The sequence below is a fragment of the Indicator indicator genome, chromosome 28, assembly GCF_027791375.1.
Source record: "Indicator indicator isolate 239-I01 chromosome 28, UM_Iind_1.1, whole genome shotgun sequence".
NCBI lineage: Eukaryota > Metazoa > Chordata > Aves > Piciformes > Indicatoridae > Indicator > Indicator indicator.
This window is the reverse complement of record NC_072037.1, coordinates 4,321,945-4,348,444: the sequence shown is the minus strand read 5'-3', so window position 1 is coordinate 4,348,444 and position 26,500 is coordinate 4,321,945. Positions and strand designations below refer to the sequence as shown.

Below are 26,500 nucleotides of genomic sequence, written 5' to 3'. Positions count from 1 at the left end.
CTGTTGGGCTCTCATTGTAGCTGTGTCCTAAAAGCCAAAGCTGGATTGGGCTGGGCTGGAGTCACTGGCCTAGGGAAAAATGCAGGCAAATACCACTGCAGCCCACATTCTCCCCCACAAAAAAACATCTGTCCTTTGTATTTGCTGCCTGAGATGCCTGCTCTGCTCTGTGGCTCAGCTGGCTCTGCTAAGATTGCACTATTAATGATGACAGTCTGAAAATCACTTTAAGAGACTTCATGACGATGCTGTGATTACTGACTTGCCAAATGGGTGCTTAGACATTTTAGAACATGTAGCCACATTCCCATGAGCTGCAGGAGACAGTCAGCTTCAAAGTATTTGCCTTAAGCTGAAGGATTCACACAAACAACATCTGAATAGCCCCAGTCAGTAAACTCATTGCTATGTGCTATAAAATTCTGCTATAGAGCCTCAGCTTCTTTATCAACAGCAATACTCTTTCCCAAGCTCCTTGGTCAATGCTTTAGTCTTATTGATGCCCTGTGAGATGCTGAGTTTCTCTTGCAAAGGTGGCTTGGTTTCTCCCATGCTGTTGTTCTACTGAAAGCCGTCGGCAGGGTCAGCCAAACCCCTATTTAACATTGGTGAAAGGCAGCGAAATCACCATTCGCTGCTGCGTGGGGCCAGGGTTTGGGCAGTCAAAGCCCTGTCCCTGTGCAGGGGTATGAGGGAAGGAGGGAGGGAGGGAGGGGGAGAGGATGGGAGCCAGGCGTGCTCTCAAAGCATGCCCACAATGAATATGGATGGTCATCCATCAATTTATTTTAAGCACATTACTTCTCTGTCAGAAAGGGGAAAGAAAAAGAAAAAAGAAAAAGAAAGGGAAAAAGAAAGAAAGGAAAGAAAAGACATATAAAATTAGGTTTGTGTCACTCATTTAACACTGCAATTTCCCCAGAGGATTATGCACCAAACAGAGATAGCAAGCTCATGAATATTAATCATTTCCCTGAATGCAATGCAGCCCACCAAACAATAAGATTAGGGGAAAGTGCTATGCTTAATTTATGGATAATGGGAGAGGTAAAGGATAGAGCTCCCACAAAGGTAAGATTCACAGCTGGAGGGAGAGGCCTCTGAGGAGGAGAAGGACAGATGCAGAGTTCTGAGGTAGCAAAAATCCATTTGAGGACAAGCAGGAGCCAAAGAAGAGGTGTTTAAGCATCATCATCAAATTAAAATCAAACTTCTCCCTGAGCAACCACTGGCAACTAATGCTTCAAGCATGCTGGAAACATGGTGAATTCGAGAGCTAGATGCATTTATTTTCTTTGTTCCTCTGCTCTGTGCCTTTGCTTTCTGTTTTACATCCCTGAGGGCATGATCCAACAAACCAGGTTGGGTAGACGTGTATCTCCACATGCTCTTCAGTGGGACACTCATATGTAGAAGGCAGCAGAAACACTGCCCTGTTTTGCTTGTAAAAAGGCTTTGGTGAAGAGTCCCTTGTAAGCAGAGAGAATGTGCAGCAATAACAACATCAACAAAATGTGATTGAAAGCCCCACAAATTACCAGGCAAACTGATAAGACCATGGAATCACAGAATACTTTGGGGTGGAAGGGACCTGCAGTGAAGATGGACATTTGCAACTTAAGCAGGTTGCTGAGAGCCCCAAAGAACCTGACCTTGAATCTTTCCAGGGACAGGGCACTTGCCACCTCTGGGCAACCTGAGGCAGTGTCTCACCACCTTCTTCCTTCTATCTAGTCTAAGTTCTGAAGCTTCTTACCAGCTGTGATTCAATGTCTATCAGTCTTAACTCATCTCTTTTCATATTACTTTCTCTCCCCCTCCCTTCCTTTTTATTGATCTCTGCATCTTTTTTTATTATATCCTTCTCTTTCTTCAGCACTGGTGAGCTAAATCAATGCATAATGCACATCACACTCCACAAAAGGAATGCAAATGAAAGCAGCTCTCCTTTTCACATCTATCTAGATGCATGTGTGCAGCGTCGGTGTGTGGGAGAGTGCACACCAAGGACAAGGTGCTCAGCTGCTTGTTAGACACCCATTTCTCAACTCTCTGGTGGGAATAGATCAAGTGCTAGAAAGCTCTGAATTTCCACAACTGAAAATCAGAACTCTTACAACTGGGGTCTGTTTTACACAGCACACATCAGCTTGAACTTGGCTGGGATCTGCAGTAATCACCAAAATCAGTTATCCTGGGAGTAATCAAGAGCAAGCTAAAGCAGCCAAGAGATAGGAGAGGGGTGCAGCAGCCACAGTGGGTGAGACTGTGATCTGCTTCTCTCCTACAAACCACAAGGCAAAGTGGAACTTTCCCTGTGGGATCAAATTCTGTGCAGAGAAGACGAAACATGCAAAATCTGCTACACAAAGTGGGGGGCAGGGGGGAGAGAAGTCAGTAGAGACAAAAAAAAATCAGGACAGGGAAGGGAGAGCGCGCTGCAGAACTTAAAGAAGGAGTGCTGCCAGATGCTTTCATTAATTAATTAATTAATCTCACTGTCACTCTTCAGCATGTTGCAGGAAGAAAACGCTATTAATCTTATCTGTTTTCTGTTGCCCAGCTTTGTGTTCAGAGAAGGCCAGGACAGCCTGACAGTGAGACCACACAGTCTTCTTCCCTGCCTCCCCCTTCCTTCCCCCACGCCCCTCCTCCCACAGCAGAGCAGATTGATCCACTGTTATCTGATTAGAGAGGAAAGGAGGAGGGAAAACAAAACCAAGAAGGAAAAAAAAAAAAAAAAAAAACAGCTTAATTTTATTACAGGCACTAGCACAAAATGTCTTGAGAGCCTTGTGCCATTGATTGGACCAGTTGAAAAAACAACACAAACTTCATGATCCTAAAAGGCGAAAGGAGCTGGAGAGGCAGAGGGACACCTGCAAACAAGCTGCCTCCATCCTTGGAGATATACAGAACACACCTGGACGTAACTCTGAGCAATGTGCTCCAACTTAGAAGCCGGATCTAACTTTGAAGTTGGCCCTCCTTGGACCAGAGACCTCAAGAGAGTCCTTTCAACCTAACTTCTTCTGTGATTCATGGCTCTAAGTCCAAAGCTTGATGGTGTTTGCAGGCTCTGTTGTATTTCTCCTCTACCAAGTAAGGTGACATGCGTGGCCTGTGCTCTGAAGAGAGATGCTGCCTTAGGCTTTGCTATCAAATCTCCTGCTATGGAACCACACCCCCGACGATGCCCCTTCAGCCCTGCTTTTGCAAACAAAACGTTTAGTGATTGTTTTCAGCCATGTGGGACCCAATCCTGCAGACAATTTGTGACAAGCATTGCATTCACTATTGTGGTTAGATTTGCTGAAGTCTAAAGAATGCCTTGTGGTAGTTCAGAAACATGCCTGGAAGGAAGCATTTGCAAGATCAAACCCTGAGGCCCCCAATTCAGCAAAGCCTCTGAACATGTGTTTGAGGCTCACTAAATTCTTCAGTGAAGGGGGAGTGATTCCCAGGGCTCTAAAGAGCTACATAATACAACAAGAACATCACTGAAAAAAATAACACTGTCTGAAATAATTACTTGTTGTCCTACAGGATTATAACATGTGTTAGCCTTGTAAACATAGAAATAAAGTACACTGATTTCTCTGTGCTCCTCAAGCATTCTACGTTTTGCAAGAAAACAACTCACCATCCTCAAAGAAGACTTTTGTTTGGCTGCAGGCAGAGGATCAGGTCTGATATTGCTGGATGACGGAGAATGCTAAATTTCTGCTCTTTTAAATTATTATTTATTATGTCACGTGTACAGCCACTCGCTTCCCCAACACTTCTATGTGTTCTGGTGAAATTTTAGTGCTTGTTATGTTAGGATCAACACTGTTCCTTTGTCTGAAAGATCAGCCAGTAGTTTCTCTCTAGCTTTTGATGTCCTTGGTGGTGGTCGAGCAACCATAAAAGCCAACAGGACCAGTTTCATAGGCATTACCTTCTCTCAACCTTTCCTAGGGACCTGAAGGCAGTATTTGCCCAAAAGCACCAGCAGCTTGGTCTACACTCACAGACCCTGTGTGCACACCGAGGCCATCATGACCACAGTAGTTGCACCACCACCACTGTAAAGCCACCCAACAAGACCTTTGCAAGGTCTGTGCCCGTGCACCTTTCCTCTGATTCAGCTGATCTGATGCACCTCAGCGAGTTCCCGTATTCGGTGTTCCACAAACAATTTGATTGCATTTGCTTTTGTAATCCATGACCTGTGCAGAACATAACCTTCCAAAGCCCATGGCAAACAAACTTTTAACCTCTGGAATTCCCCTTTCCTTTTCACCACATGCAAATCTGAAAAATCACTTCCTCTGTAGGGGCGTAGCAAAATCTTTGGGTATGTTTCAGTTGCTTCATTCTCTCATCATGTTGCTGTCAGACTGGTTTCTTTCCACACTCTTAACCAGTTGCTGGTCTTGGAGGTGAATGTGTAGATAGGCATAAAGCAAGCTCCTGTACCCACCTGGCAGGATATCACTACATGGTCCAAGGCCTGGAATACCCCACACCTACTACTGTCTAGGGATTTGCTTAGAGCACGATGCAGCTCCTGCCCAGTCCACAGAGCCTGATTTTCTTGAGAACCAGTGAAGACAGAGGAGGATGTGGGTCATGTCTTAACATGAAGCTAGGATGTGGTTAAAGTACAGATTTGGACCAAGGAGCTTAGATCTCCTCTAAGCAGGGCAATATAGATGCAACCACACAGGTCCAACCTAAACCCTTGCTGAAACCAGCCTTGCACTATATCTGACTTTTGGAGAACCCAAAACATTTGCATAAGTGTTTATCTCACTTTCCAAATATTATGACTAATATCTTTCAGTGCTTGAGGCTCTAGTGCAGCAAGTTACTTGAAAGACAAACCTAACTTCAAGACCACCAATAGTCACAATTAGCCTCGACCATAAATACTCTTCAATACAGCAACTTCCATATGTAAATATGGAAATAAGTACAGCACCAAATGAGGCCTTGAGTTGCAGAGCATGGGATGCTAAAGCAAAAATGTAATTGTTAGGATGAGACAAGTAGTCCCCAGCTTGTCACCCAAGAGAAACATGGTGCCTGTGAGGTCCTTCATATGTTGCTCCAGGCACAAAACATAATGTCAAAAAGAGAAAATTTCAGTCTTGCCAACATCAAATTATCCACCTAGGTCTGATGTCCTCATCTGAAGGTATGGAGTCACTAGATGGAATCACAGAGTATTTACTTGGTCAGGCCAGAGAAGGAATCTCATAAAATCTCTTGAGAAAAAGCTGACCCTATATAAACATTAACTTTGGTTTCAGAAGCTCTGCTTGTTTCATCCTTCCCCAGATCTGCTGAGCCCTGTCTGAGAAGCACAATCCCACAACAGGGCTACCCCGCAGAGGGTGCCACGCAAATTGGTCTCCATTTCCCTTCTCTGTCCCCAGCATTCCTAGAGACTTTAATAAATATGTAAAGCTGGCAACTGCAGCCCTGCTATCCCAGATAGCTCGAGCATCTTCCGGCCATTGTGCTTACAGGTTTTGCTAATCAGAGCAAACCAGGCTTGCAAATGAAATCTGATTAAGTAGTTTTCACCTCTGAAAAAGGGGATTAGCTAGACCTTTGATCCTTAGATATTGATTTGCAACTCAAAGGAGGTGTGACCTCAGCTGGACCTGCCTCTGGTCTCACTCCCTTCCCCTTTCACTCCTCCTCCTGTTTACCAGAAAAAAAAAAATCAGTTCATGTCTTCTCACGTAGCCAGATCTAAAGCCTATTGAATCCAGTGGAAAACCACCCACTGACTTCAATGGGCTTTGGATCAGTCCCACAATGGCTGACTTAGCCCTAAGTCCCAGGCTGTTTCAAAGCCAGCAGAACCAATTTCCCATCAAAATGACCAGAAGCTGGGAAGATATGTTCGCCTTTCAAACCTACAAATTCCACCTTTTTTCCCCTCTTCCATGACAACTCTTCAGCTGGAAATGCTGCAAATAAGTGCTGATTTTTTTGGTTGCATTCCGTGTAGAGCTGTTGCCCACCATGAGTGGAAGGGCTCTGAGCCAGACTTACCGATGCAATTAAAGGATAACTCTTGGAGGCAGAATAGGGAGCAGCCATCACCATTCATCTTATTCATGTCATCACATTCTTCCCCCAGGTCTCTGCAGGCAGGGCACACACATGCAAAAAGGAGTCAGAAGGCAAGTGGCATCATCCTGACAACTGCTGACACCCCTCTATAGAACCCCAAAGCCCTGAATTCCAATTCAGTGTGCTGCTTTTTGGGCCAGCCCTTAAAATATTTCTTCCCTTCTCCTCCAGCCCTGACTTTCATCATTCCTGGTTCACAAGCTTTCCTGGCCACTTCTCTCTTGCACATGTGGATACCACTTGCTGTTCTCTGATGAGAATATGAGCAACTTCCTTCATAGCTGGTGTGGCTGCGACTCAGCAGGTGGGGAAAAAGAGAACAGGAATCTCTGAAACTCTTTGTATTAAATCTGGAAGGGCCAGACTGTGACCCCAGCATGGAAAATAACAAGGCAGAAAGCCTGGTTCTGGGCCATTCCAGGTGACAGCAGAGCATGAGGTGGTGTCACAGACAGGGTCCTGCCTTATGCCAGCCTGCATGGTTGCAGCAGCTGGTGTGGGGAGAAGAGTGTGAACCAGATGAGACAGGGGCTGCTACAGCTGCAAGTGGGGCCACAACCAACCACGCTGTGGCACAGTCTGGTCCCTGCTTGCTCCTGAGGCAGCTCAGCTATTGTTCAATGCTTGCTGCAAAGCCACAAGTGATGTTTGAGGAATGTGCAAACATAACAGTAGGAGAAAAGTTATGAAAAGCAAAATTAATGTGTCTTTCTGCACTTCTCTCTCCAAGACTGCCCTGGATTCATGTGCTGTTTGATTGGCCTCTTTGATTTCCCTGCCTGTCGGGCCTCATACTGCAAATACTTGCTGCCAGGTGTATCATCTGACAGAGCTGTACTATGTGATTGCTGATCAGCATTACTTGAGGAAAAGAATACTGGCTGGATTAAGCACTTGTTTGTTGTTACTCCCATCGTTTCAATAACTAAATTACATAGTGCCAGGAAGCTTTGAAGCAGGTGGCTTTAAGGACCAACAGACTAAAAGAACAAACCCTAACATAGTTGTGAATGATTGTTTCATGTTTTCAGTGTTCTGGCCAGTGAGAAGAAGGAGCTGGCTGAAGACAGGCAATTCTCAGCACTCTCCCCAAGAGGCCAGATCTATCTCCTCCATATGCATCCTCTCAAACAAGAAGCTGCACTAGAAACCTGTGCCACCACGTAGCAGAGATTTTACCCTGTCCACCAGCTGCCAGGCACATGGGCTTCCTGTGTAAGGACAACATCAAAGGCTGTGAGATTTTTTTCCAGTGCTGACTTGAGCTCTGCATAAGAAATGTCATGTGCATGTGTAAGGAGATGGACACACAAACAAACAGCACATAGCGCACTTGGGTATCGATCCTGCTGTCTGGACTCCATTATCTGCATCTCTGTCTGTATCTGCTGGTGCCAGGATAGTAGAGCCTAAGTTCCAATTAAATGTCATCATCCTGGTAATCATCAAGCACATGAGTCATTATCTACAGATGAGAGCTGGCCTAAACTGAGGAGGCATCAGAGGTCATCAATTCCTTTCTAGTCTCGGATTCTGGCTGAGGAGATGCTCCCAGATTTATCTGTTTGTTTGCTCCAGACTTACATTTGGATAATCCCATCTCCACAGTATCCACTTCCAGAGACGTACACAAGCGCAGGGGAAGGCTCGCTCTCCTCCGGCCCAGACACAACCACCACCTGGTAGGCGTATGTGGTCCTGTTGCTCAGCTCCCTGCAAGGCAGGAGGAAATGGGAAGGTATCAGTACAGCAAAGGCAGTAGCAAAGGGCAGACAAGGAGGCACTGAAATGGGAGTTGACTGCCAAAAAAGGCAAGTTTTAGTTCAATTATGTCCACAGCATATTCCTGTCTCATTGTGAAGGGATTCATTTTTGGGTGGATGTCTTGCGAGCACACTCAGAGCTACCTGTGTCCATGCACAGCTCTGCAATAGGTGCCACTCCTGACCATTTGGCAGCTGAACTCTTTGCAGTTGGGACTGCTGCTGCCTACGTCTATCCCTGCTGCAGAGCTGGCACTGCACTGACACCATGCCAGGGTATCAGCCCTGCCCATGCGCAGGGGAACAGTAACAGAGGTACTGACAGTTGATAGCACTGCAGCATCTGAGAAACCAGCCCTGTGCTCAGCCTCTGAGCACTCTGCCCCTGCCTCTCCATGGCAGGGACAGTGTCACCTGCAGCTCTGTGGCACAGTGCCTTTAGGGAGCTTAAAGTCTCCTGCAAACACTGATTATGTCCTCAACAGCCCTGAGCTCAATCCAACTGCAGCTGGGGCCAGTGGGAATTTCCTACTGATTGAAGACAAAATTGGGCTGGGGATGTTCCAGAGACAGATAAATAAGTTCTCTACTTTGCATACAGGTATTAAACCAACAGAGTTAAAAGGCAGAGCACAAAAAATAGGATTCACAACACTGCATCACAGTATTAGCACAGAAACAGAATCACAGAATCATAGAACTGTTGAGGTTGGAAGAGATCATCACATCCAAGCACTTGCCTAGAGTTCACAAAAAGCCATGGGAAGATTTAGCAGACTGTTACAGATTTATGCAAAGCCATAATTACTTCAACCCTGTGTAACTGTAAGTCAGGAATCTTTTTTTTTTTTATGTATATGCAATACAGAAATAATAAAGAGCTTAATATAAATGTTTAGTTCTTTTACAATGTCTTTTACATTATCAGAGCTCAAAGTGTTCCACAGAGAAGCTCATTTCCATCATCCTCATTGTGCCTATTTGTAAAGCCATTGAGTGGCAAAGGCAAAGTGATTTTCTTGAAGTCATCAATCAGGCTAATTGCCGAGCCCAGGACACAACCCAGCTCTTTCCTAACTCACTCCAGTCCTCTGCTTACTCACTCTTATTGCCCCAATTACTGACAGTAATACACATGTCTTTTTGTCACAGGACCTCAGTCAAAACACATGTATTAATGAAGTGTGTACTACACAGAGATATGTCTACTACACAGAGCAACAAAGCCACTGAAGCAGATATCAGTGGGCTGTAGTTCCTGAAATCTTCAAGTTTGTGAAGTAACTATCTCCTTACAACCTCTATTAAATTAACAAGCATGACTTCAACTCCATTATCACACTTTATATTTCACAACAAGGCTGTTTCTCATGGATACTCTACCTGCAAAATAACTGTCACTGAAAGAACTGCGTGGAAAGAGCACTGGGATTTGGTTCTTTGTTACCACATTGGAAATAGGAGTGGAACTCAGTGGGAAGGGACTTTTTACAAGGGTTTGTAGTGATAGGATGAGAGGGAATGGATTTAAGCTTGAGGAGGGAAAACTTAGACTGGATATTAGGAAGAAATTCTTTGCAGTAAGAGTGGTGAGACACTGGAACAGGTTGCACAGGGAGGTTGTGGATGCCCCCTCCCTGGAGGTGTTCAAGGCCAAGTTGGATGAGGTCTTGAGAAACCTGGGCTGGTGGGAGGTGGGATGATCTTTAATGTCCCCTCTGACCCAAACCAGTCTATGAATCTATTCATGAAAGCAAACCACAACTGCTTCTTCAGCTGACACCAATAGTCTGTAGCTCCTGTTAGGTAAGCTGGAGGATTCAGGCTGCACAAATTATCTTAGTTCACCTACAGACAGGGCAGACATCTACCCAGATACTGCTGTGAGTACTTGTTTGAAGTGAAACTTTATAGAATAGAATCACAGGATCATTTTGGTTGGAAAAGACCTTTAAGATCATTGTGTCCAACCATTACCTAACTCTACCAAAAACGTCAAACTTCTGACATTGGGACTTGCTTAAACAACTGTTTTGAAGAAAAAGGAAGGAAGAAAGAAAGAAAGAGAGAAGAGCAAAATTACAGGAATTAACCAAAGTGGCCAAACACATGCTGGTGTATAATGCTGAGGGTTTCCTTTAGATTTCACTCCCAGATAAATCTACTTATTAAGATGGGAAGTTTCTGCTGTAGACTGATGTAATGAAAGCAGAGGCAAGATTTGGTTATTGAAGAGCAGTTATTTCTCAAGTCCTTTCTCAAAACCATTCGTAAAATATTTAAGATTGACAAACATACTTGGAGAAATGTGGATTTTGTCACTGGGGATCTGCTAACCACAAGAAAGGTTCAATTCTTAGAAAAGGCTCTTAACAAATGAGCAGTTTGAGCAGCTCTAACAGCTACAAAACAACTGAATCCATGCTGCTTTCAGATGCTCTGAGAGCACAGGGCTGGAGTGTGACACAGGAGTTTTCAGATGCTGATTTTCTCTGTGATTTCCTCTGGTGCCCAGAGGGGATGGGCAGGCACTGGGCTAAGAGCAGCATGTGTGTCTCTGACTTCAGTGGGTGGGAGTGTTTGTATATCTCTGTGTGTACATGCAAGCAAGTGGGAAACAGGAAAAGTTCACATCTGCTCATTGTGCAGGGTGGGAAGCTGGCAGAACATAATGGGAGAAGACACAGAACTGAATGAAGCAGGGAAGAGAATACAGTGTTTATGAATTAGGTGACTGGAGATGAATGTGTACGGCAGTCAATAAGATGGAAAACTGGAAATAGAAGTTATTAGGAAGGGAGAAGTCTGACATAGTTGTGCCATAGTTCTGTGAAGCACAGAATCACAGAACAGTAGGGGCTGGAAGGGACCTCTGAAGATCATTGAGTCCCACTCCCCTGCCAGAGTAGGATCACCTAATGAAGGTCACATAGGAGCAGGTGAAGGAAAAGCACTGTCTGGGGAGAGGACCCTATGGATATGGAAAGGAGTGATCACTGGCTTTGGGGCAGTGGGCTTCAGTCTAATCCTTACACCTGCCACATGCCAGGGAGGGAGAGTTCTGCTCAAATATGGAAAGTGCTTCAAGAAATGGTATCTTGTGACCTCTCACAGTTTAATGACAGGTAGAAAGGCCATTTCTTCTCCAAAACAGAAGGTGAACATCTGCACAGCCTGGATTCCCTTAGAATCACAGGATTGTTGAGGTTGGAAGAGATCTCTAAGACCAGCAAGTCCAACCCACTAACCCAGCATGGCCAAGTCCACCACTAAACCATGTCCTTTAGCACATGTACACAGTTTGGGTACAAGATAGCTATGAAGTTATTGATGCTCACAATGTCCCATGAGATATGAATGTAGAATCCTTAGATAAAATGTAGAGAAAGGGAAGAGAAATGCCTGGAGATATACAGTTCCTGTAAAGCCACAGCAGGACTGGGAGCCAGATATGGTCTCCAGACCCATACTGCAGCCACAGGGTGAATTCTCTCCATTCTCATCCCAGCTCCCCTTTCAGACAGTACAGTTGAGAGCAACCTGAAGCTTCTCAACCTTCCCCACCTTAAGGATGGCAGAGAAGTCCCAGGCTTTCACACAGAGGGCAGCATCAACAAACCAGCCATGCCCAGAGATCAGAAATGGGAGGCAATCAGAGCTGGTGATATGCTTGAACTGGAGCACTAGAAAGATACCTCAGAAACTCAAATGCAACCCACTGTGCCTCACCCTGGCCTGATGGAACTAGTAGCAAAATCCTGACTGAGCTGGATGTGGAATTTCTCATCTCAGCAACTGGAACCTGAGATACTTATATCCTCCTGAACTGTTAAATGTATCCTATTGGCAGCAACTGAGAATATCAGCGTTCCTTCACAATACCCACATCTTGGAAAAACAGAGCTGCTAAAGGGACTCAATGTGCAGTACTGTGGGCAGTGATCCAGTACCACAGTGAGGGAAAGAGGTAAGAATGCAGGAGCAAAGGGGAAACAAAAAAAAAAAAAAAAAAGGAAACACAAAAGGCAGTTTATTCTCTCCTATATAGTTGTAGGGCAAAAAGGTGGATATTAGATTGTATCTGGAGAGGTCAGCCAAACAACTGTGCTCCAAGTGGTGATAAAAGTGTGATTTTTGACCAGGTATTGTCCTTTCCACCTTCCCTGGGAGCTGACAGCACAGGAGCAGCGACAGCGCTCTCGCTCCACTCTGCTGTCAGGCAGGTCCAACACACGGTGGCTTCCTGCGATGCTCCTTGAGGAAGTGAGCGAGGAGAACATCTTTAACATCAAGGATGTGAACAAACACTCTTTTAAATTTATATCTATGGTCTTTTAATAACCTTTTCGAGAAGTGAGTAAGCTGCATTGATCGCAGCAGCTTCCGTCCATGGGGCAGCAGTCCTATTAAAAAGCAATGACTCAAGCCCTCTGCTCAGAGGGGGAATTAGGACGTGCCGTGTGAAATACCATGAGGGCAACTTCCCTGTCTGCTCTGGCGAGTGACAGATCCAGGGTCAGAGGTATAAACCCCTCTAATTCTTTTCCTGCTTTTACTGGGGAGCTTGGGCAGCTGAGTTAAGCTTGCTGTGTTCCCCAGGCAAGAGACCTCTGCCTTCAGTTGGGGTGTTCCTGTAAAACTTGCAGGGAAAATTATACCTCTGGGAAGTTGCTTTCTACTCAGACTAAGGTGGGTTTAAAGGATCATTGAATTTACAGAATAAACACACAGGCCCTTGAGTGCCATCAGACCTACAAGGGTTGATGCATCCCCAACCACATCTGCTCTGTGCCCACCACAGGGCTTCAGCGTCTGAGAACACAGCACACTCTAGAGATGCCCTGAAAGCACTGAGGGAGAGCAAACATCCCATGCCTCTCTCCCTACTCCAATGACATATATGTTTTTCCTACTAGAAATGACAGCAGGGAGGGTTTTCATACAGCAGACTTGTTTCCAGCAAAATTGAAAATATCCTTAAGGCTGATCCCAGCTTCTTCCCTGTGAAAACATAAAGCAATGGAAGCAGATATTGTTCCTGTTATTTAAGGACAAGGTTTTGGGTATCCCAGATTACATTCTAGCTGTCACAGGCAGTGTTGTGTGAAACAGGCAAATTCCACACCTCAAAGGTCCTCATGCAGGCCCCTTCTTTCTTTGACCTTACATAGTCACCAAACTCTTGAGCCAAAAGACAACATTTCCTGGACAGCTCTCCACAGCCTAGAACAAGACCTGGTCTGCCAGCAATGTCCTCGTTTCCCTCTAACACTGTCACCTTTGCTCTTCTTCTTTAGCAAGGAAACCTTGCTGAGCAAAACAGGAAATGTGCTGGAAGCAAACAGCAAGAACCTCTTGTCTTCACTTGTTGCAATGCTTCCAGTCAGCTGCTCCAGGTGGACTGAATGCAGACACACACAGAGGAGCCAAAGTTCTACACCTTCTCCTGTCCCATCCTCTGCAGCCTGGAGCTGTCCAGTCCATCTCGATATGCTGCTCACAACCACTGAAACATCCAACATCATTTACAGAGGTCCTGAACTTCCTCAGTGTTCACTAACTCAGTGAAGAAGCACTTGCACTGCTCAGACATGGTTAGAGCCTCCCAGTCGAGGGCAGTGAGCTGTGTTTCCAGCAAGGAGTAGCAAATTCTTCATTGGGACTTAGAGAGTGGGTCATGAAACTGCACTGAGATTTACCTCTCAGCAGTACCACCATGGTGTTTTCAGGCTTCTCCATCTTCAGGTACTCTAAAAGCAATTGGTAAAATGTGACCCAGGGGGTGAGGTGGCCTTAGGACAACCTGAATAGATCTGCTCCCCAGCTGCCACCCTCTCTCCTCTCTCCTCTCTCCTCTCTCCACTCTCCTTTCTCCTCTCTCCTCTCTCCTCTCTCCTCTCTCCTCTCCCCTCTCTCCTCTCTCCTCTCTCCTGCTTTGCCACTGCCTGTACAAATCCAAATGTTTTTAAAGAATCATAGAATGCATCAGGTTGGAAGGGACCCTCAAAGCTCATCTTGTCCAACTTCCCTGAAAAACAGCAGGGACATTACATCAGGTTGCTCAGTGCCCCATCAAGTTAGATCTTGAATGTCTCCAGGGGTGGGACCTCCACCACATTTTTAGGCAACCTGTTTTGGTACTTCAGCACTCTCATTGTAAAGAACTTCCTCCTTATGTCTAACCTACATCTACCCTGCTTTGGTTTCAAACCAATGCCTCTCATCCTATCACTACAAGGCCTTGCAAACAGTCCCTTCCCAGCCTTCCTGTAGGTCTCCTTCAGGTATTGAAACACTGACATAAGGTCTCCCAGGAGCCTTCCCTTCTCCAGGCTGATCTACCCTAACTCTCTCAGCCTGTCTTTGTAGGAGAGGTGCTCCAGCCCTCTGATCATTTTTGTGTCTCTCCTCTGGACTCACTCCAGCAAGTCTATGTCCCTCTGTTTTCTTCTTGTTCCTCCTCTCTGACACACGCTCTTCCTCACTTTGCCTTCTCTTCTTTTAATAAAAATGGTATGAGAAGCACGGCAGAAGATAATGAAGAGAATTCCTGCCTGGCTGTGCAGTCGGGAGAGAGGAAGAGCAGGATGCTGTAAACAAAGAGGGACGTCAAAAATCCCCAGCTCTGGCTGTTTTTTCAGCTGCAGTCCGATCTCTGACTGTTTGGATAAGCCCAGCCACATGGCAGGTGCAAAGGCCTCAAAACAAGTCCTCCAGCCTCTCTCTCAGACACCAAGCTGACTCAGAAAACATAAATGCCCAGGAAACAGCCTCAAAGAGGCTTTTCTCTCTGCCATGGTGAAATAAGTCCCAACAGGGGTGGTGAATTTGCTCTGTGCCCTCTGGCTTTTTTGTGATTTCTATGTTTCAAAGAACACCAGAACAGGGTAGTGAAAGTACTGAATGGTCAGCTCATGGGATGGATGAGAGAGTGGAGACTGCACAGTAGATTTGCGCTCCTAAACTCCTGAACTGGGTATTTCTGAGGAAGAATGACAGAGCAGCCAATGACCTGAAGAGATAATTTCAGCTGCATACTTGGTGGGGATGTTCTGTACCATAAGGTGGCTCTGCTAGCTAAGCCCAGTCTCACCATCCAAAGCAAGGGCATCAAGACAGTGCTCAAACTCAACTTTTTCTTCAGAAGGTATCAGGAAGGTATTTCTGCTAACACCTAAACCAAACCTCTTACCCAACCCTCTTACCTACTTGTGCAATACCATGCAGGCTTCATGTATTTGAGGTTGAAGTCAAAGGTTGAGAGATCCAATCCATGAGGAAAACTAAAACATTCTTTGATCCATGAGATACTTTTACCAACCAAAAATGCCACCACCTCTCCTAATCACCACAAAATCAAAACAATTAGTCTACAGCTCTGCTCTCACACTGCTGTAAAGCTCATGCAACTTTAAACTTCAGCAAAATACTCCAGGTTTAAACCACTGCAACTCAGCTGCTCATCTGTTCCTCTGAGTTGTAAATATGTGCTCTTGCTCCTCAGACCAGCTCCCTGCCTGTGCAAGATGCCCTGGTGCAAGACCACATGCCTGGCTATAGCAGGGCTCTGAAACTCAAGCCCTTCAACATCCTGAAAGAAGAACCATAGAGTAGCAAACATTTTATATATATATATATATATATATATATATATATATATATATATATAATATATATATATATATATATATATATATTTATATATATATATGCAAGTAATTAACTCCAGCAGGCTTTGATATCATCATCCAAGCATTTGCCCTGGTACCAATTTAAAACACAGTAGCACATTTAATAAAAAACAAACTTGTAGCAAAGCCTTAAAGATATTTCTTGGGTTTTGCCTTAAAGAAAAAAAAAAAAAACCTAATTGTCAACAGACAATTTTCTGCTTTTCATATTTACACAACAACAACAAAAATAAGGATTTTTTTAAGGTGGATGATTTAAAATAGAGGATCTAAATGAGACTGAGTTACAAATTCTGGGATGAAGTCAATCCTGGAGGCTCAGGGCCTCATGTGGGTGTTTGCACTGGACAGGCAATTTCATAGCAGCACACAGGTTAAGTGTTGGAGCACCTGGTTGCTATTAGAAGCCAGGAAGGAGGAGAAAATCTGTTGTGTTTGCTTCTTCACTGCTGTGATCAGACTCTGAGCTGAGATGGGAGAGCTCAGATGCCACAAGAGGGAAGGCTGTCAGGGTCTGACTGAGGAAGGAAAGATCTGAGAGATGGAATGCAGAAAGCCCTACTTCCAACCAGTGGAAGCCAGCACTTGTCTATTGATTTCAAGGGAGTGGTGTCAGTATCCACAGAGCACTGGGGACTGTGCTCTGGTGTGCTGGCACAGCAGTGAGAAAGCAGTAACAGGATGGGCAGACAGGTTAGGACAGGTTAATTGCTTTAAAGGCCATCACCATTGTCAGTGGTGAACCTCTGCCTGTTGCATCGTGCCTCTGGATGGGCACTGCCTGATTACTCACACCATTGTGAGTTGTGCCATGGCTTTTCCATACAAGACCACCAGTGGCAGCATCTGTGTGGGCTCCAGGGCTGGTTCAGACCATAAGGCAGGAGAAATGCCTTATGGAAACCCTGCACAGGGTCTGGGACTTCAATAACTATCCCTCAACCTTCACACATCAATTAGTCATTGCTGGGGCTGGGAACATTTCTGCTGTTACCCTCTTTGCCAGGCTTGGCTCAGCTGGCAGGCAGAAGGCTCTCCCCAATTTTGGGCCATCAGCTTGGCAGAATAACATTCTTCAGCTACTCTGCATCCAGATTCGAACTCTAGGATTTCCTTTCAACAGGCATAAGCCAAGACCCAATTTTCAGAACTTAATACCCTCCTGTTTCTACATAATCCCAGCAAAATGGTAAACAGAGCCATGGGAGCAGACACTCTGCAAAGGCTCCTGAAGGCAGTGGAAGTTATTATGCGCGCTTTCAGTAGGGTTTAGATTGGGCCCCAAGCTAACACAGATGTTTGCAGTTTTCTCTGGTTTCACCTCTGCCATCCCTCCAGTCCAAAACTCCACTTTAGAGGGTAAGGACATGGGGGCCATGGCACTCCTGGGGAGCTGCTCCTCAGGAGAAGGGAGGGAGTCTCTACCTACATGTGTGTATGTGTGAGAGAGAACTATGTGATGCCACACATGCTGCAGAGCAGAGCAGAGCAGAGAGGGATGAGTGAGGAGATAAGGTGACTATTCCAAAGGAACATTTTGTCATTTCCCTTCTCAGGGGCTCTGTGTTTCACCTTAAGCCACATCAGATTATGAGAAATCCTCCAAGCTGGCCTCCACTGGGATCTTTAATGGTTTAATAACTGAACATTACTGAACATACTTCCACTAGCCTCCTTCTAAAATCCCATCATGAGCTAATTTCCTCTATTGTCATTACATCTGCAACTGGCCTTACATTAAAATAAAAATAAAATCTGTGAATAAATGATCTGGTTTACTGCCCTCAGATCTCAGGGACAGGATTTTTAGTAGTGGCTGATAATGAGGGGTCTCTAATTCCAGGCACCCTCTCTAGGGTACAATTAGCAGAGAAAAAAGAGCTTTATTTCCACCTTACTCCTCCTATCACAAAAAGCTCCAGGAAAACACTGGAACTGGGGCATCAGCATGGAGATCATAGAATCATTAAGGTTGGAAAAGACCTCAAAGATCAAGTCCAACCTTCTATCCATGACCACTAGATCATGACCCAGAGTGCCACATCTACTCATTTTTTGATCACCTCCAGGGATGGTGACTCCACCACCTCCCTGGGCAGCCTGTTCCAATGCCTGACCATTCTTTCAGTAAAGAAATTCTTAATATCCAACATAAACCTCCCCTGGAACAGCTGGAGGCCACTACCTCTTGTTCTGTCATTAGGTACTTGGGAGAAGAGGTAACTAATGACAGGATGCCCAATCTCACTGTACATTTAAGAAGATCCTGGCCAGAAAGATTAAGATCAAGTCTGAGTGAAGCAAGCACACCATGGGCTCACTGCATTGCACACCATGCAATGAGACACCTAAAAGGCTTCTGTCTTGTTTGTCACTGTATCCAGCGAGGTATTAAGGACAGAATGGATATTTTAGTCTTACTGCAGCATGGATTTCAAATACGTGCCTGTTTGAGTGCAGCTCCAAATTGAACTGAGACTTGGAATTTGTTTCCTAGAAAAATGTATTCAAATAAAATGCCCAGGAAATGATCAGGCCAATAGTTCAGTGAAAGTAGCTGAAGAAAAGCTGTACTGGCTGGCACTGCTGGTAAAAAGGTAAGTAACACATTTCTGCCTCTTCTGCGGTATTTGAGGCTCACTCCAAGTTTTACAAGAGAGTTATTTTTAAGTTGTTGCATAACACATGTCTGTCCAATATTTCTTTCCTCAATCAAGCAAAGAAAATACATTTGTTATTCCTGGGAGATTTCTGGTGCTTCTTATCTTATTTAGAGCCCAAAATAAAGATGCACACAAGAAGGCAAACATCAGAGAGGAATTATTATCCATGAGATAATGCACAGCCTAATTTACCACATATCTGAGACTGTTTCACCTGCAATAAATTATTTTGCCCAGCTGGAAAAGTTCTGTTTGACCTTCATTCTTTTTTTTCCCTGCAGCTGAAAACTCTGCTACTACATCTAGGTCGTGAGTTCAAATTCCACCCTGGCTGGGAGTGATTAAATATATCAATTTCTAATAGTATCTATTTGGCTAATAATAGAACAGCTGTTAATGTTCACTTTTTTTTTTTTTTTTCAGGGATCCTTGCATATGGCTAAGTTGTATTCTGCAGATCTGATCTCTCTCCAACCCCTGTGATTCTGTAATTCTCTGTATAGCCCAGAAGGTACATTGGAGCTGTGAATCCAATGTAGCAGCAGACCTTGGGGAGGAGTCCCTGGCTGGAGCAGAGCTGGCACAGACAATTCCCAAGCAGAGCATCTCTCCCCAAACAGAGCAGTCCTTCTTTTCTGGCTCTTCCCATGCTCTTGGGCCATTTGTTTGAGAGGCAGCTGGGGGTCATTCAGATCAATCCAACCTTTTCATATCAGTTGATGAAAAACTCAACATGAGCTGGCAATGTGCACTTGCAGCCCAGAAGGCCACCCATATCCTGGGCTGCATCAAAAACAGTGTGACCAGCAGGACAAGAGAAGTGATTCTGCCCTTCTACCCTGCCCTCATGAGACCCCACCTGCAGTACTGTGTGCACTTCTGGGTGCCCCCAACACAAGGACATCGAACTGCTGGAGTAGATTCAGGAGAGGCCATGGAGATGATCAGAGGGCCAGAGCACCTTCCCTATGGGGGCAGGCTGAGAGAGTTGGGGTTGTTCCACCTGGAGAAGAGAAACCTCCAGGAGACCATACAGAAGCCTTCCAGTACCTGAATGGGGCTTACAAGAAAGCTGGGGAGGAACTGTTTAGAAGGGTTTATAGTGATAGAATGAGGGGCAGTGGGTTGAAGCTTAAGGAGAGGAAATTTAGACTGGATGTTAGGAAGAAATTCTTTACAGTGAGGGTAGTGAGACACTGGAACAGATTGCCCATGGAGGTTGTGGGTGCTCCCTCCGTAGAGGTGTCCAAGGCCAAGTGGAAGGTGTCCCCTGCCCATGGCAGGGGCATTGGAACTGGATGATCTTTAAGGCCCCTTCCAACCCAAACCACTCTATGAATCTATGATTCAACGACAGACTCAAGCTGAAAAACTTCCTCTGGGCTGCCCTGTCTCAGGAGCACAAAAGTAGAGGTTTAGACCTGCCCTCACTACCTTATTGTTGCATCATGTGCAGCCGAGCCAGAACAGGAGCTGCGGAGTGTGGCGGTGCCAGCTATAGTTACAGCCTTACATAAGAAACCGCAACAGCGAAGAATCTCAAATCTATCACTACAGCTGGCACCGCACGGCGGCTTCACACAGGCTTAGCAGAAAACTGCCTACTGAATGGGCACACATTGTCAAATTGTTCTTTCTCTTCTCCAGGGCAGGGTTCAGGCAATTTGGCAGAGGGTGGCAAGGGAAAAAATTGCTCTATCTGTTCTGCGTGTGGGGTCAGGACGCAGGTTTTGTTGTTTTGCAGAGCTAACCTGGCACCTCTAATGAAAGAAGAGAGGAAGGAGGGAAGCCATCAGAATGTGACTTCCAGCTGCCAAGTCACATCAGCCAAGTGGAGCCCTACAGTCCCCAAGAGCTGGACAGTGCTAGCCTCCAACCTGCAAATGGGAGCTCTCTGAAAGAAGGCACCTGCCACGGAAGACCCAGCACACTGCCAGCAGCCATACAGAATGACAGCTGCCGCCTTGGTACTTAGCAGCCCAACAGATGTGAAGGAAAGATGCACAACAGGAGATGGAAAAGAAGTGGTTTGCTCTTCCTGGCTTCCCCAGCCCTTGGTGTAGAGCAGGTGTATATGACCCTGTGTGGCACAGGGAGCAGGATGAGCCAGCCCTGCTGCCTCCTTGCCCGGTCTCACCTTTCTGTTACCATGCAAGTCACAGATGAGGAAGGGTATGTTGGTGGTGAAGATGTTGGTGGTGCTGGCTGGAGGACTCTACTTTCTACCAGCACTGTGCCTCTCTTAGGGGCAGATGAGCCTATGACCAGTTTCCCACTTTAGGAAGGGAAGGTCTAGGATAGGCAGCTCTCCTTTACTCTCAGCACTTAAAGAGGCCTCTAAGGAAGACTGGGACAGACATTTTAGCAGGGCCTGCTGTGACAGGACAGGGGGTGATGGGTTTAAACTAAGAGGAAGATTTAGACTAGGGAGAAGGCAGACATTTTTTATGCTGAGGGTTGTGAGACACTGGCCCAGGTTGCCCAGAGAGGTGGTAGATGCCCCATTCCTGGAACCATTCCAGGTCAGGTTGGCTGAGGCTCTGAGCAACCTGCTGCAGTTGCAGATGTCCCTGCTCACTGCAGGAGTGTTGGACTAGATGGCCTTTAAAGCTTCCTTCCCACCCAAATCAGTCCATGATTCTATGAAACAGAGTGATCAATACTGGCTGTGTGAGGAAGAAGCCGACAACACAGCCAAGGGTAGAGGAGGCCTCAGTGAGGCATGAAGACAGACAATGCTTTCCAGCAGAACTCCAGAACTTTCACTTAGCTCCAAGACTGCTACACAGTCCTACATCAGCTGTGAATATTCACAGCATTGCCAAAACTGACCACAGGCAGCTCTGATACACTCAAACCTCTTCACTGACACGTGGAGGTTTTCAGACAGTGACCACAGGGCTACTGATCCACCTGGGAAACTGAGGTCAGAGATTCAAAACATCCTCAATGCAAGAACTCTGCATGAAGAATAAACAAGAACTAAGAGTGTAGCACTGTGCTTGAAACTGGAAGTTATAGGGGCAAGAGAAATCTGGTGGGACACAAAGTGTTTGGTGTCTGCTTCTTGGGAAAGCTCAAAATAGCTTTGCCTGTTCAGTTCTGCAACCTAATGACAGGGAAGCTCTTAGGAATGAGCAAGAAAGTATGAATAAGGGAAAATCTGTTCATGTTGAAGCTTGGTAAAAGCATTTGCTCTGGAGATGAGCTGTAAACTTTCACAGGGCTGCAGATAGGGATCTGTAATATATTACAGGAGAGAAATAATGTGGAGAATGATGTAATTATGGAAAAGAAACCTCCTAGATGCAGACTACAGAATGAATGCTTTTAATGGTGCTGCAAGGTGTGAGAGCAGGCATCAGATACTTGGGGACTCAACAAGAGATGGCACTATTCTGCACTTCTAGTAGCTGTAATAACTTGTACTGAGAGAGAAATTTGAATGGAAATGTCTTTCAGGTATCACTTTGAGGTTAACTAGCAAACACCTCCTGCAAATAAAGATTCGAACCCCTAAAGTTCAGGTATCCTTGGGCAACACAGGACTGATGAATAGGCTCAGTAGATGCAGAGAAGAAAGGAGTTATAACACAGAAATGATGTGACCCATCAGTGGGATGGATGTATACACAAAAAAGAGCATATGAGGTGCTTGCACGCATCAAGGCAAGGCACAGCCAGGGGAGCTGGGTAAGAATTCGTGCATGAGGACATCTGGAATACCACATCCAGTTCTAAAGCTGTTGGGAACCCAGATGTGTAGTGTGCTGATATCACACAGACAACCTAGCAGCTCTTGCAGATAAATCTGGGCATGTGAAGTGCTTTCTTCACATTTCCGTCCTATCTTAGCTACTCCCCAATATTTCCTGGCATATCAAGAGAGGTTTGGCATGATAACTGCGGAGGAGGAGTGAGCAGAGGATGGTGATAAAGTGGGCTTCAGCTCTTGGTGTCGGGAGAACATCCACCCAGTGATCTGTATCTTGTTTGGGTGGAAATATGGTGTTAATTATCCTCATGACAGATGGATCTGGCAATTCATTTCAGCTGCTTTAGATCATACATTCCTCTGGCTGGTAGACCTTCAGAAAATAGAGAAATAGATCTTCAAGATGAAGGAAGGAATGCCATAATAAGGACAGATGTTGCCACGAAATATTAGTGATGCATTCAGCAGACTTAGGTTTACATACCGTCACTGTGATATTCAAAGTTTTCCATTTCTCTGTTCAGCTGGGCCTGTGTCATGCAAACTCAGTCTACCTAGTCAGGTCAGGGGCTAAAAGGCACACCAAAAATTAGCTGGAATGAATTATTGCTCATAATGATTTCCCACTGCTGATTCTCCAGCCTCTCTGCTTGTTCATATTCATAGGAATTCACCGAATATTTCACACTCATTCAGACTCAGACCTGATTTCCATCTCCTTCAACTACATCCAGAAAAAATTCTTTCCTCTGAGGGTGCTGGAGCCCTGGAGCAGGCTACCCAGAGGTGTTGCAGAGTCTCCTTCTCTGGAGAGATTCCAAACCCAGCTGGACACTGTGAGCCTGAACAACCTGCTGTGGATGACCCTGCTTTAGCAGGGGGGTTGGACTGGATTATCTCCAGAGGTTCCTTCCAACCTCCATGATGCTGGGATTCTGTGACACTCAGTCTGAGGTGTCTGACAACTCCAACTAGATACCAGTAACAAATGGCAAACACATCTGCAACCCAGATTTTGAAACAAACACTTGTTTTGGATAAAGCACTGGAGGACATGAAACTCTAAAGACCCATTAACAACACCACAGCAGCCCTCCAGCTACCTGCAATCACAATAATGGTAACTTCCCTATCACTCTGCCATCACTCCAAGAAGCCCTGGTGAGATCTGCACTTCACCATCTGAGGTGTGGAGTGCAAGCACAGTAAATGACATGGACTTTACAGCCTTATCACTGGTGGAACTCCAGACTCCAACTAAATACTTAAAAATACTGTGCTTGCTTCAACAACTGTAGCTAGATGACAACTGATCCCCTCCAACTGAGCAATAGAAAAGGAACAGGCATAGAATGTAGCTGCAAAATAACCAAATTTGAGCAGAAATACACGTTCTCTGTATGAAAAAATGCAAGTTTCATTCTCAGTCTCTCTTTCCCCCCTTCTTTTCAAGTATGAATTCAGTATCTCTAGGTATCACTTAAGTACTAAAGCTCTAGTCAGTGCAGGAATGGCTCAGATGTATATCTCACAGCACCACATACTTGCTTCTCAGTGATGTACAACTCTGCAAACCCAAAACTCATCCTGGCTTCATGCTGGGATTCTTTCTAAGTCTATTTCAGTCAGTGCCTTTGTCTTAAAAAAAGCCTACAGGTTAATACCACAGACGACTCAATTCACTGCCATCCACCACGTTTTGAGGTTTCCTACAAAGTCTGTGGCAGAAAAGTTGGGAAAAGTTCCAATTCTTAGAAACTTTTCCAGTTATTCTGACAACTTTCCAAAACTAACCTCGGTGTCTCTCGGCTTGGCCTGCCAGAGGGGAGAGCACAGACCTGGCCAGCACACCCAGCTGCTCGCCGCTCACAGACTCAGCTGTTGAGAGTGCCGTGGGGCTGCTCACCCCAGACTGTCCCAGTGGGACTGGGACCTACCTGTACCTGGTATATCCTCAGGAGAGCATCTCAGTGTGGGCACTCACTTCTCACTGAGCTCTTGAAAAAACAGTGGTTGCTACAAACAAACACAAGGGCAACGGGGACTTTCCAGCAGCAGTGATGTGAGCATGGAAGTGCCACAGCAAGGGCAAAGTCATGGCCAAGCAACTGCCATGTTCACCACTGTGACTATTTTGCACATCATTTCTAGGGAACAGCCAGGGTAAAACCCTCTACATATGAGCACAACCCAAACTTTGGATTAAATTGTGAGCTGAGACTTTGAGAGTTGCAGATGAAGCTCCTTCCTTATCACTCCCTGCCGTGTGAAGACTCAGCAGTTCTTTTGCTGCACCTGCCCTGACCTCTTTTCTTTTTTATTCCCCCACTGATTTATTTAGCTTTCTGCTCTCTTCCTAGGCTCTGACTCTCATTTTTGTATCATAGATACCAGCAGCTCTGGATGCTCACACTTGGTGGAATTGAGTGTGTCTTGCCTAGTTTCTGTAAGGTCCAAGAATAAGGTCCTGTCCCTTAGAAATGTTTGTTAGGCTCAGCTTCAGCCAAGAGCTGAAATTAAAATTTAGCTTGAGAGCAGAAGGTCTGCCATTATTTTGCATTTCTTAATAAAAGGTTTCCACTATTCTACTTATTTACTCTCCTCTGTGGAGCACCCAGTGCTGACTAGGCAAGGGCTATCCATTAAAGGCTGTCTCTCCTCTCAGCTTAAAGAGAAGTTCCCTCTCTTTGACGGGAAGAAGGCAGGAGAAATTAATTTTTCTTTCAACATCACCACACCTGGGGAAAGGATCTTGCTCACAGATAACAGTGCAAGCAAATATTTTCTTTGGGAGAAAAAGAGAAAGTGAAGATCAAGGTCAGAGAAGGCAAGAGTAAAGATATGTGACTGCCTTCAAAATAACCTTCTACAGAATTTGTGGGGGTGTCGTTTTATTTAATATGGAAAACATGCAAAAGCACAAAGGAGGGGTAACTGGCTTGGGGCTTACAGAGAGATAAAGGGGCTGCAGAGTCTGGTTGCACCGATATGCTGAATTCCAGCTATACAGAGTGAGACAAACAGGCAGATGAGAAGAGGTCGAGAGAGAATCTGCATTTACCTCTACACACAGAGATATGTAGGAGCACAGCCTAACGCCTCTGTCCCTGGCTTCCCTGACCTTCCCTCCTGCCTGCTTACAGAGAGCAAGGACTGTGGCTAGACATTGCACAAGGTGCTAATGGAAAATTCATCTTGCATTGGCCTAAACCATATAACCCCATGAAGAGTTTTAGCAAGTTTGAGGTGTCTCAACAGCAGCCTGGAAACCCCACAGCAGCCTGCAAACCTGCCTGACTGCCCCTCACCAGGGGCTATAGAGCAGTGCTGGGAACATATGCTATTAGGAGACAAAGTCACCCCACTTTTCAACATTTCCAAGGCATGAATCAAAACCAACAATGGTGCTCAAAAATCTGTATTTTTGACTTTTCACTCACTGACTAAAAACTTAATTTCAGCTTTCCAAGTGTCTCATCACAGCTCACTGGTAGCCCCTGGAAAGACACAGAGCCAACCTAAGGCCAACCTAAGGCCAACCTAAGGCCAGCTAGATAGGGGAGCAGGGCTGGGTGAACTGTGTCAGTCTCCAGGAACACTCATTTCTGTCTGCTAGTCACAGGTAGAACCCAGAAAAACTAATGTAAATTTTCTGTCTGATTTTTAGCTGGCTACATAACCGGGTGAGGTGTATGAACAGGTACAGTAATGTTATCCTATGTTGTTTATTCAGTGATGCACAGAAAGCTGTCATTAATCGCAGGCTACCGATTTAATGACCAGAACACTCTTGCACTTCAGTTAGCTAGAAACTAGAAGAGACCCATGAAATCATAACAGAAGACGATGGAACAGAACTCAGAATACAAGCTGTGTTTTGGGCTTCTTTCTTTCTTTCTTTTCACACTCTGCTATGAGCTCGAAACTGGACCTGTTTCTGTGGGAATTTGTGCTAAGGTATGCAAGTATTTGAAAGCAAACCAGTCCCATTTTCCAAGGAGAGTGGGCCAGGATTCAGGCAAAGATGCTTTCACAGCAAAACCATGGGAAAATTCACCGTTTTCCATGTTTCCCATATGCCAATATTCACCTCAAGTCAAGTGCCAACAATTGTTGGAACAAGGCTACAGCCCAAGAAAGCACTTAAGCACATGCTTAACTTTCAGCACATGAGTAACATCACTGATGTCCTGGGTCTTGTTTTTCTAATCACTAGTGTTAGTTACCTTGAAGTTTTAAATCCACAGGGACCATTTGCATCTTCTGAGCTGCATAATTGGGCCATGAAAGGGATGGTAGCTCATAATTACTGAAATGTTAATTAATCATTTTTATTATATTTAAATATGCTTTAGAAGACCATAATGATGTATGCTTCCTTGATATTAGCTGTACTAATTAGATCATCTTTTCTAAATTAGAGTGCAGTTTTCTTAGCAGGTTTCCTTTTATCTGGTGCTCATTTTTCAAAAGACCTTCACATTGTTCCCACAGATGAGTGAATCACTTCCAGGGAATCATGTTATGCAAAAGATG

General features: G+C 45.2%; 1 protein-coding gene across 1 annotated transcript in view; it reads right to left on the bottom strand.

Moving 5' to 3' along the window:
* PAPPA (pappalysin 1) overlaps positions 1 to 26,500 on the bottom strand; it is a 195,133-nt gene that overhangs the window by 86,494 nt on the left and 82,139 nt on the right. The window contains exons 8-9 of the mRNA XM_054393420.1: positions 7,717 to 7,845; positions 6,052 to 6,143 (exon numbers count right to left, since the gene is read on the bottom strand). Of these exons, the coding sequence (XP_054249395.1) occupies positions 6,052 to 6,143; positions 7,717 to 7,845 (221 nt within the window). The remainder of the gene's footprint in view (positions 1 to 6,051; positions 6,144 to 7,716; positions 7,846 to 26,500) is intronic.